Raw genomic sequence first — 12,884 nt, forward strand, 5'->3', positions numbered from 1 at the left:
CAGTCCATAAAACTTTGTCCCACAATTTCTGTCTAAATTGTCTCTGTATTTCTTTGCAAATTCCAGCCTGGCCTTCCTGTTCTCCTTACGAATTACTGGATTGGATCTTCTGGTGAAGCTTCTGTACTTTTCTTCATGAAATCTTCTCGGAACAGTAGATTGTGATACCTTCACCCTGCCCTCTGGAGGTTGTTGCTGATGTCATTAACAGTTGTTTTAGGGTCTTTCTTTACAGCACTTAGAATGTTTCTGTCATCAACTGTGGTTGTTTTCCTTGGTCTACCTGTTCAACATCTGTTACTTAGCACACCAGTGATGACTTCCTTCTTCAGGACATTCCAAACAGTTGTACTGCCTATAGCCAATGTTTGTCCAGCGGGTCAGATTAATTTTCCATCTTCTCTCAGCTTCACAGTTGCTTGTTTTTCAGTCAGAGACAGCTCTCTGGTTTTCATGTTGGTTTCTCCTCTAGCTATAAATGCACAGTCTGCACAGGTAAAACCCAAATCTACAGCAAAAATAAAAAGATTGGCCACACTGTCCCAATACATTTGGAGGGGAGTGTACATGTCTAAAAGTCTCTGTACAAATGTACTTTCATATAAAATTAAGCAGGTTGAACCAATGTTTCTAGTACAAAATGCAATTGAGACATACGTGCTCTTATATGCGCACATGCACACAATCGCTAACAATCAGAGTAGCATCCCTGCCACAACAAAGGTTGCCTCATGCATACACATAATTTCCCTCCACTGTATCAAGCCTTCTAAGTCATTCTTGCTTGTTGCCTTCTCTCACTTCAAATCTGGTCCCTCGTCCCACACCAGAGGGGATGAATATTCATGCTTTCAGTAATTAGCCAGCACCATACACTACAGCACTATTATATGCAAGGGCCGCCATCAAAGACACAAGGATATGTGCGCCCATGTGTGTATGACACTGAAGGGCTGAGTAAGTGTGCAAAGATGGCAAGAGCAGCATCTGTGGCATCAAATGAAGCCACAGCTTTCTACCTTTTTGGCTGTAAAACAAAAGCTAAGATGATTTGAAGATTGGAAGACTTGACTGAGCAAAGACGCCACAAGACGATTTCCCACAGAGAGAAATTTGCACAGAGGAGCAGCTTCAAAAAGTTTGGGTTGAGTCAAAGAGCTACATTGTTCTTACTGAAATATTTTACATTTTTGTGAAAAGAAAAACAACTTTAGCTAACCAGCAGCACTTAATGAGCCTACTAATCAGGAGAAAGTATTTTCCCTTTTTTTTTTTTTTTTTTTTTTTTTGGTAATAACAACCCAGTTTTTAAATATGTGTATGTGGCAATGTATGTGTGCACAGCTTGGGAGTGAATGAATAGACCCCTATTGATGATGTCAACTGAGAGAGACCTTTACCTGTTTGCTCACATACACAAATTTGCAAATGTGATTTAAAAAAATAAAAACATAGAACACACACTGAGTCCATAAGAATCATACAAGCCTGACTGCAGTGAGAAATAAGCCCATCTAAATTTCCTGCAATAACACACTGTCTCATCAAACACACACACACAGCAGGCCGTCCTCTCCCGCTGTCATATCCTCCATTGATAATAATGACAGTGATGAATATAGCTGGAACAGAGCAAGTCATAAATCACTGGGCCTCGCCCCTAACTGTGACTCACCACCCGAGCCTCCATTTGTGTGTGTGTGTGTGTGTGTGTGTGTGTGTGTGTGTGTGTGTGTGTGTGTGTGTGTGTGTGTGGGTGGGTGGGTGGGTGAGGGCAGAGGGGTGGTGGAACTTGCGGTCCACGCATCAGTGGATATGTCCAGTGACACCTTAATGTGCTTGGCTTGTCTGAGGAACCCCTGCAGACCAATGACACCCTCCCAAAAAAGAAAAAACACACACACACACACACACACACGTCTGCTCCCAGGGTGAAGGCAGGGCTGTGTGTGACTGTATCACCATGCTTTAGCAAAAACAGCCCCCCACCCACCATCCCATGTATCTATCTTTCCCACTGTCCCACAATTTTCCACCTTTGCCTCCTCGAGAAAGAGAGAGTAGACGAGTGTGTACATCGTGGAGGGGGCATGGCTGTGATGGGGGAGATCATTAAAAATATGGGAATGGGATCAGTAGAAGGCATTTGAGAGGGGAGGACTCAATTTGGGCTTAGATGGAAATATCAGTGAGTGTGTGTGCCGCAGCAGAAGTGAGGATTTAAAAAAAGTAGGGACGGGGGCATGGTGGGATAGATGGAGGGCAGAGGATAAAGATGAGGGTAGGACGGAGGGTGAAAGAAGGCAATTGCCCCCTCCAGTCATTAGTGCTGGAGAGGGGTTTTAGCTGTAAGGTCTGGAAACCGCAGCCCCCCATTCTGCTTAACCCAGGCCTGCTATCCATTAATGGGGATCAAACGCACAGGGAGATGAAGCTGTGTGTGTGTGTGTGTGTGTGTGTGTGTGTGTGTGAGTGAGTGAGTGAGAGAGAGAGAGAGTGAGAGAGAGAGAGAGAGAGAGAGAGAGAGAGAGAGAGAGAGAGAGAGAGAGAGAGAGAGTGCAAGAGAATGTGTGAACATGGGGGGAGTTTATAAGACTGTGTGTGTGCATAAAGTGTGTGAAGCTGAGCATATGTTCTGGTCTTGTACTAGTGCCTATACGTAACATTATGATATTGTGTGTGCCCTTCATGCCCTTAGCTGCCAAGCTGTGTGCTTTGTTCTTCTAGTATATGTGTGTATTGGTGTGTGACCAGCCCTTCTCCTACTATGTTGCATCTTTTTCTTGATCTCCTCTTTAATTGATGTGCGTGCATGCGTGCGTGCGTGTGTGAGTGTGTGCTGGTGGGGGCCCTCAAATGTGTCATCACAGGTCATCTGCCTTAAAGGCGTGAACAGAGGTGTCTCCAGCCAAGACACACAGGGGCGTGACATCCCTTACTTTATGTGCTGTACTGCATTCCTCTCCTTCAGGGAACAGAAGTTATAGTCATAACACTTTTTCAAACTTAGATTTATGGGACCCAACATTTAAAAATATTTATCTAACAAGCCCCAACCACAGAGGTGGTTAAACAACAACCAGCCATGACCTTGATTTAGCCGCCTACAGAATCAGCACCTTAAAAATACTTTTCCCCGAGCAGACCTCAGATACATCTCGCTCATTTCAATCTGACAGCCTATTTTAAGTGTATTAAATACAGACATATTTGCATTATGTACAGCCCCTTTTTTTCTTTCCTTCTCCCTCCCTCTAGCTTTACTTCCTTCACTCACCACACTAATGAGAGACGCACACATGCATACACGCACACACGCACGCACAGCATAGGGAGCAGCTGGAAATGGGGAGCAGCAGAGATGTGACACGCTCTCTTCTGCCTCTGCAGCCCCCCCCCCCCCCCCCCCCCCCCCCCCCCCCCCCCATCTCACCATCAAACTAGAAAAAAACCTTCAACAGAAAACAGCACACACACACACACACACACACACTGGCTGACCTATAACATTTCCTGCACTCCCCATGTATGTAATGTCGAGATTATTACTGTCATGGTGGGAATGTTTGTAGCTGGTGTGAATGTGTGTTGGTGTACAAAGAAATCCAGTGGGGCTGATTTGTGTTGTGGGTATAGAGAATGAGCGTAGAGTTGGTAGGAAAGTTAAGATACGCACAAGGGAAGTCTGTTCTTGATATTTGGTAACGGGCTACAATAGAGGAACCGTCTATTCAAACATGCAATATAACAAAGCAATACAACAAAAATAAGTGTTAGTATATATGAGTGTTTATCTTTGGAAACTAATCACAGCTTTACAGAAAGATACTCTTTATGTACAGGGACTGAATGTTTGCATACTAGTAGTACACCTCCAACAATGAACTCACCTGTCTGTCAGTCAGGGTATAGATGTACTGCTGATCTGGGCTGAACAGCATGTCTCTCAGTAAGGGATTTCCTCCCTCGCTCACAGTCACTTTCTCGTATAACACTGCTGGACGGTTGGCGTTTACCGAGTTAACCAAGATCTGCAAGAAAAGAAAATAGAGAAAAACTCATTTGGACATGCAAACAATAAAAAGACAATGTGATGTGCGCAAATACAGTAAAAATACCAGTCAGCAGCTGCTTAAAAACCCAGGCTTTTACTGTAAAAACACTCAAAGCTGAAAGAAAATACTATTTCTATTAGTCTGAGGCACTTGTTGCTTGTAGAGAAATGATGCGGTGTTAATCTAATTTGAATATTATTTTAATTTTGCTGTGCATCAAACATGCTTATTTCCTCTAGATTTTCGGCATAAATAAATGAACTAAAATGACAACAACAAATTTATCTTCATTTTCACATCTCATATCTCCCTTAAAATAAACATACAAAAAAAAAAAAAGTACACTCAAGCTGCATGTTTTCCCCCAAACCAAAGTTTAAACACACTAAAGCTTCTATGAATGTTTCTCCAGCTGGTGAAATAGGCTGCATTCACTTCAGCAGTAACAGGTGGTAGTTATTATACGGTGGGAGGCATGAAATTATCAAAATTTTTGGAAAAAGGTTGAGAGTACCTGTTCTACAGAGCTATGTAAACGACTTAATTGAAAGGTTGTGTTAATAGCAGTATTGAATCTTGTATAATTATTGTGAACACAGATGTGATTACAGAGGTAGACGCGTGGAAGGGAACAATATTGGCAGGATGCTGTTATCATGACTATAGATGTTATTTCCACCGAGGTGCTGAACAAAAGACTTTAAAAAAATAAATAAAATAAAAAAAATTAAAAATGGTGAGTGTGAAAACAGTGCGGTCCCGTATAATGAGAGAAAGCATAAGTCACATCTCTGGGTGTGAATGACAACCTAATCACCCAGTGCACCTGTAGACAAATATTCATCTCACAGAGCAACCGAGTCGGCACGTGCATGAACTTACACGTGCACGGATGCTCAAATTTTTCTTTGTGAGCTTTGGCAAATTTGCCAAGATTTGGAAAGTAATGGAGCAGATACAAGATCGGAGATTGGCTGGCTGGTGTGGCTGTGAGCCAAAGTCATCTCAGCAGCAAATGAAAAGTACAAAGCAACAGGGGGGAGGGCAAGTATCAGCTCTCCATTACTGAGCTTTGTCAGCTCGCACTGCTATCAGCCCACAGTGACAAGGGAAGGACAGCAGGCAATGACTAGCTGGAAAATGATACTAAATTCACACACAGACAAATAGGTTCACATCCAGATAGATGAAAGAATGATAAGATGGTAACCCACACACCAAGTGATAGATATGCATGCACTGGTTTGATTGAGATATATATATATATATATATATATATATATATATATATATATATATATATATATATATACACATATATATATACACACACACACACACAGAGACAGGGAAAAGAAACACATGGGTGGACAGTGAACACACGCTGGTGTGGTGAAAAAAATTATTTACAATTTTGCCAAAAGAAACCAAGGGCAACAATCTCATTATCTCTCACTGTCGCGTGTGTGTGTGTGTGTGTGTGTGTGTGTGTGTGTGTGTGTGTGTGTGTGTGTGTGTGTGTGTGTGTGTGTGTGTGTGTGCCAAAGAGAGGGAGGCAGAGAGATAGAGAGATAGAGTGAGAGAAAGAGCTCATAAGGCTGTGATAAAGCTCTGGAGATGAGAGGAAATATGGATGTTATTATCTAGATAATAGGCCCGTAAACAAAGGATACATTTCATTCACGGATGCTTCGCATCTAGACAAGCCTGCGCGCGCACACACACACACACACATACCAGCACACACGACAACACAGTTTTTAAGTGCAGACAACCAGAATAAAGAAAAATGGTGGCTGATGCACACAAGAGGTGAAAGAATAGCTTTTGTTCTATGGTCTCCTGCTATTTTCTCCTACGCTTACAAAAATGAGACATTTCCTTTGGCAGCCATATCTATCTCTGAACCAGACACCCAAGTCCAGTTCACTGGCCAATGACCAGTCGGAGCCTACTCTGATTTTGCACAAACAAATACAATATACTACAGAGGATGTAAGTCTGTCTATCTGACAGCCTTCCTATCTTCTGTTTGGATCCATCTGCTTGTCAGTCTGTGGCGATTCCAGCCTGCAAAATCCTCAAATTAAAAACCAGTCTTTTTGCTGGTTTTAATATCAGATTAGAAACAGGGACTCAAACATCAAATCTGACAAATAACAACCCCCCGTTCTCTCTCTCTCTCTCTCTCGATGCAGTTCATCTGCAGTGCTAACATGGGGGGAAAAAAAGTGTGCCAAGAGAAACAACGGTGAGAAAGACAGAAAACAGAGGAGTGGGTGAGTGAGAGTGGGCGACTTGCAAAAACAACAGGTAATAAATCGTTTCAAATCAATTCATTCCACAAGTGCAGCGAGTCTGACCACAGTTACAGGAAGAGAACAAAAGACTATAGAATCTATAAGCTGAACAGATGGATGGATGGATGGATGGATGGATGGATGGATGGATGGATGGATGGGATACTTAAAGAAGATCTAATTGAATCAAACTGAGCTGCTCTGTCTGGAATTCGAGGTTGCAGACTAATAACAAGGTTAACATGGCGGGGGTCTTTGCATTTAGAAGGCTTTAAAGTTAATACAAGGGGCTAAGTGTGTACAAATACGTGTGAAGGTTCCCGTGTGGGTGTCGAAGCTCAATGCCAGTGCTTATACGTGTTTGTTTCTAAACTGATCTACAAGTATTTGTAGAGTGATAAGATGCGAAGATCTGTTTTAACACACGTATGTATATATAAAAATCACAGGTTTATGTTTGCATCAGCTTGAACGCACAGCTCTGTGTGCCAATAGTCGAGAAATCAATACAAGAGTCAGTAATCAAGGGGGAAGCTGCTGGTGTCTGATTGTGTCCTTGTATTGCTTAGCTTTCCATTAAGTGCTTGATGGATGGATCCACAGAATGATGCTGTGCTGGTGTTTTCAAAACAAGCCCCATCTCTACTCTACCAGTCAACATGTATAATGTAATGTTAATAGACTTTAAACAGGTTAGAGGCACTGTTTTAAGCAAGGTAGAGGAAAAGCAGGAAGAAGACACAGCAAAGGGCAGGAAACGCTACTGGAAATGAACTTTAGTCTTTGTCTTTATGTGGTTCTAATGTAAAAAAGTCTATAACCAAAATGTTATTCACAGTAAATCCATAACCTGAATAGTTATTCCTTCCTGTAGTGATAATGTTTTGTCAGCTCAAATAAAACTGAGAATACACTGAGGTGAAGGAGTTTTTACTAAAAGCTGTGCCCTCTGGGGGGAAAAAAAAGTGGTTATATGGGAAAAAAAAAAAAATCTGAGATCTAATATTTTGTGCACTAAATAAGAAAAACAACTTGAACTAGTGCATCCCTAAATTTCTAACTTTCCCCAACAATTTGATTTTATTTTTTTCATTTTCTTTTACAACCCTGTTACTTCTCCTCTGGCAACATGTTGCTTGATAGTCAAAAACCATGCATAATCCCTGTATCAGAAAACGAGATTGCAACCAAATAAACCAACAATTTGCCAGTTCCACACTGAAACATTCCCAACAACCACCTCTCTCATCTTTCTACAATATCTAATAACCATTTTTTTTTCCTGTTCTATGAGCATTAATATCTCTCTCAACCTGCCAATCCATCCCAAAGCCCCTAATGCTGGGTTTATCTGTGCCAGGCAGGCCTGGTTTGCTCTGATAGATACATGGGATAGCTAGCTGGTGATAAGGAGGCTGGCGGTATGAGAGTAGGGAAGCTGGATGATAAGACAGTGGCACATCAATGAGAATGATGCCTGTCATTGGCTCAAGCGACAATTGATGATGCCAGTGTACATATGAGACATTAAGATTCGGAGACAGAAAGACATCAGAAGATGCCTTATATTGTGTATGGAATGAAATGCAGAAAGAGACTAAGAAAGGCTGAAAGAAGCAAGAAAGTGAAGATGGATGGAAGAGAAGAGGCACCAATTTTCACAGAAGCCTTTGCAGTCTCAAACTGTTGCTTTAAGTATTAAATCTGAATAAAAGGAAAAGGAAAATCATGAAAAGAAGGCAAGAAAGGGACATCAAATGCGTCAAGACTGTAATTAGCATCACACAGAGTGGAACCAAACAGACTGGTCCAGGTGTTCCCAGGTCTGTCTGAGAGCCGTAACACTTCAGCAAGACCACGGACTCCGGATAATGGCTTTGACATTTCAGAGCAGATTCGGAGATGTGTGTGAACATAAAGCTTGGCTCACTAATAGCATGAAGAAGCACACACAAACCGCACCGCCGCATACACCACATCTAAAAAGGGGTAAACTTGACATAACCAGGTCCATGCATTGATCCATAATAGCATCAAGCCCCCACATTCCTGACTTTGATGTGATGTGGGGCCCCCAAGTAAATGTGTATATGTGCTTTATGGGGCCCCACTGAAGTAGGAACCGAGAGTGGCCCACTCCAGAACAAAAAGAAATGAAAAAAAGTGTTAAAAGGGTGATGAAAAGGACAAAAGATGGGTATGCTCCCACAATCCCCGGACTGTAGGAGGGCACGATGAAGAGGCTGAAGAGTGAACAAGAGACTTCTGCACCTCAGTGACCTTGTGTTCTTGTCCACCAAGCTCATCGTGCAGCCTACCCTAACGCACCACACAATGTAGCTGCGTCTGATTCAATTTCCCATCAGCCAAATTAACTCATGCAATAGTCCAACTACAATATACTGGGTTTGCTGGACGCTAGAGCAACCTAATGCCGGCTTCTTGCAAACACCTCCCGAATCTTCCTCTCTTTTAGCAGTTTTCTTTCCCGAGTGGGGGCTTTCAGATAAAGACCTGAAATCACTCACTTCCTATCGCGTAGCGAGCTTGGCAGAACTTGAGTGCAGCAAGACACAAAACAAATATATCTGTTGTTCTCAAGTGGCAGCAATCATCAGAAAACACACAATTTACTCCTCGGTTTGTGTGTGCGTGTCTCTGTGCATGTGTGTTTTGGGGATTATTGTACGGTTTTTCTGTTTCAGAAGTGCAGCAAGATAGTGGCCCTAAGGAACCACTGGGCACTCTAAACTGTACACTCAAAACAAACACACATATGCCGGGTAGCAGTGCACTCATTATTGTATTTTTCTTGCCATGCATTGTTAGTGAAAACAGAGCATCCATTCAATGTACAAAATATGGTTTCAATAGAAAAAATGGTTTTGTCTTGCAAAAAAAAAAAAAAGAAACCCTCTGGAGACTCACAGTTTTATATGTGTGTGTGTGTGTGTGTGTGTGTGTGGGGCTGACTACGGAGTAGTATGAAGCTGGGAGCAGATGGAACATCACACATGAGTGACTGATGGCCCTGATGCATCTATGGGACAAATCCCACTTCACCACACACACATACATACACACCACATGCAGTCAACACATATAGGAGCTCAGAGTAAAACCTCTACCATATGTGGGTCAGACAGTCATACCAAGCAGCCTTTTCTTTAACAGAGCCAAAGCAGACAAAGAGCTATGGTGACAATGATGGAGGAGGCGTACCCTCAAACACATATGTACATACATCCACGCTTGGCGCGCCTGCTCTCAAAACACTGTATGTCTGGAATGGCTTATTTTCAGGTCCGGGAGGGAGAGCACGATTAAACAATATTATTTGTATTTGTGGGAGCGTTAGTAAAAGGAAGCCTTGCTCGCTTCTGGATGTTACTTATTCATGTAGGTTTATTTATATAGATAGACAGTACGAGCACCCAAAAGGCTTAACAACCTAGATTAAGGAAAAGAAAAGGCAATGAAGGCAGTGTGCGTCAAAAATTCAATAACTAGCAGCAGCTCCCAGACAAAAACACACAGTCCCACACTTCACTAGTACGCCAGTAATTCCTCCACACATCACCACACCCTAGTACAGCATTCCTACCCACTTTCGATTTCCATTTAAAAAGTCCCAGACTAGATTTTTCATGCCCATATTTGATGAACGAGTATACAGTGTTGGATGTTTTCCGTAAAAAGTTATCAAATCTATACTATCTATGCTATTATGTTGCCAAATAGCAGCCAGAACACTGTAGTTGTGGGGATGATACCTCACATAAAGCAATTAATATTAAACCCCAGATGGCAGCTCTGTGGAGGCGTTTTAACTCAGTCGCACACCACGACTTCTTGCCTCTCTTTTGGCAACATCAAACCCCGTCGGGTCCAACACCCTTAAAAAAAAAAAAAGAACACTCTGACTGTATGATCAGTTTATATTTTGAAAATTTTTATACAATATTTAATATACTGGGAAAGAGAATAGGAGCGACAGTCTGGGAACACAATTTCTTAACCCGTTTTTGTTCAAAGCGTTAACCAGATGTAAAAATAACTCAAATGAAATTCTATACTTTGGAACCTTGTTAGCAACAATAAATCATACAGCTTCAAATCTCCTGTACTTAAAAGCACAAAGATTTATGGGTTCCTGAGTGCGTGTCTATCACTATCACAATTCCAACACACACACACACAAAAAAAAATTATTTTAAGCTTTTTAATGTTTTGGTTTTTTTACATTGATGTAAAAAAAAAATGCATTTTTACGATCACTTCATCTTACAGCACAGCACCGTTTTTTTTTTTGTTCCTGTTTTGAAGCCGCACCTGACGCGTTCCATCAAGGACACTGAAGCTTACAGTTTACAGTCGATGAAGTCAAATATGTAGCTGTGTAATCCAATTCTGTCATATCAGGTTACCTGCTATGCCAACCCTTATCAACTGTCTTTGGTATTCGTCCGCATGTCTACACCATGGTTATTCATGTGTGAGCCAGTGGCCTTTCACCAGCAGTGCTCCCCAAAAGGTCACACACTCACACACGTGTGCGCACATATCTACAGCTGCAGAAACATGTAACAGGCTGTGGAGGAAGAGGAGGGGAGGGGAGAAAATACAAAAGGAAAAAAAGAAAACGGGGGGGTGCCCAAGCCCAAGCCACATGTGGTACAGCTCTCCCAGAGCACATGTGTGTGTACAATAACATGGAGGTAGAACATGGAGATAGAAAGCGAGCCGCTTTAAGAGCAAATTAAACCTATTCATCATTGTTGACGCCTTTTAATCCTCACACTCGCTGAAATTAAAAGGCCTCGTCATTGTTCTATCCTTTCCTTCTCCTTTTCCTTAATTCATCTATCATGCATCCTTACTCCCATTTCATCTTTCCTTCTTTATACCTTCTCCTTTCTTCCTCTTCTCCCCCTCCGAATTAAATGCCTTTAGCTAGAGTCGTCAGATAAGTGTGCGTAGACACGGCGCAGCGGCAGCATTTCATCTTCCAACCATCACTAAATCACACTAACTCAATCATCTGCGTCTACACACACGCACGCACACATACATACATCCATACACACACGGGGCTGTGAGAGTGAGGAGCACTGCATCTAGAGAGGTGCTTTACTATGACTGATTTTATCAGCTGTCTTGCAAACGGGAAAAGAAATTGCACCACAACATTATCATACACAATAAGATGAGACTCGAAGATAGAGCTTTCCAATTGAACGCCTTTTTAGTGTCGCCATTCAAATGAGGAAAGACCTCCTCTTACACTGAGGCAAAACACAAATCCCTTATGGGACATCTCAACCACAACAATATTACACATTTAGATCAAAGACTGCTGAGAGGATATTTATGTTAAAGACATAAAGTGCCTAGACTTAAAGTAGAGATTTAATATTGATATGTTTATGAGTGCGTTCAAGCACGAACAGCAACATGCTACATGATTCCTAAAGTGACACTGGCATCTTTGGATGACTGCGGAGCCACCGAGAAACTGGGAGAAGCTCTGCTAACAAGCTGCTAGCTTCCAGCCTTATCGGACATAGCAAGGTGGCAAATAACACAAAGATCGCAAAGAGTGCTTAATGCAATTTGGGGGTGCCGATGCAATCATCACGAGTGTGTATGTGGCTTTGGGGAGGGCAGTGAACCACATACAAACCCAGGAAGAGATCAGCTGAGGAGTAGATTGTTTGCATTGTGCGCGCGCGCGCGTGTGTGTGTGTAGGAATTGGAGAGGTTGTGTTTGTATGAAAGAAGGTGTATGTGCATACAAACTAAGTGAGGCAGTCTATCAATTTGCATGTGTAGCTGAGTGCTTGCGTGCAGTGAATACATGCAAAGTGTGTAATTGTGTGCACAGAGTTAATCAACATCAGTCACAATAATAAGGCATCAATTAATAGCTGAAGAAAGCGCACGCAAAAAAAAATACACACACCCACTCTTGATGTGACACTATGCAGCACCGCTTGACCCACCATTTATTAACTCTATCAGCCATTCACTAGGATTACAGTGAATAGGACCTCATCTTCAGCTGTAATTACCAAGGTAGGTGTGTGTGCATGCGTGTGTGTGTGTGTGTGTGTGTGTGCACCTTCCTGTGGGAGAGCCAAAGTGATTACATGGCCACTGGTGCCTCTAATAACATCTTTTAGGGAGAGAGAGGAAGAAAGAGAGAGAGATGAGTGATTTCCATCTTTTCTGGGTAGGACCAGAATTATGGCAAGGAAATTCTACGGTGGTTAAGATGTGGGTCTGTTTTGACTGTGCTGTCATGTAAGAGTGTGTGCCTGTATGGGTGTGTGTGTGCAGATGTTTGTAATGGATGTAACACAAGAGGCTAATGGGAGCCACGCCAAAAGTACACCTCAGTGCGATGTGTGCCAAACCATTCCTGGCCGCAAATGCCTGCCTCTCCACAGCCTCTTTCATTTCTCTGTCTCCCCCTCTGTTCATTTTATTTTACCCCTACCTAAAAGTTCCTCTGGGAGGAGTACTTTCT

The 12,884-nt window shown here is 42.3% G+C and overlaps 1 protein-coding gene across 1 annotated transcript in view; it reads right to left on the reverse strand.

The window, feature by feature from the left end:
* Positions 1–12,884, reverse strand: part of plxna1b (plexin A1b) — a 188,250-nt gene that overhangs the window by 92,003 nt on the left and 83,363 nt on the right. Inside the window, exon 4 of the mRNA XM_030728514.1 lies at positions 3,891–4,031. Coding sequence (XP_030584374.1) covers positions 3,891–4,031 — 141 coding nt within the window. The remainder of the gene's footprint in view (positions 1–3,890; positions 4,032–12,884) is intronic.

The sequence above is a fragment of the Archocentrus centrarchus genome, chromosome 5 (genome assembly GCF_007364275.1).
Source record: "Archocentrus centrarchus isolate MPI-CPG fArcCen1 chromosome 5, fArcCen1, whole genome shotgun sequence".
Taxonomy (NCBI): Eukaryota; Metazoa; Chordata; class Actinopteri; order Cichliformes; family Cichlidae; genus Archocentrus; species Archocentrus centrarchus.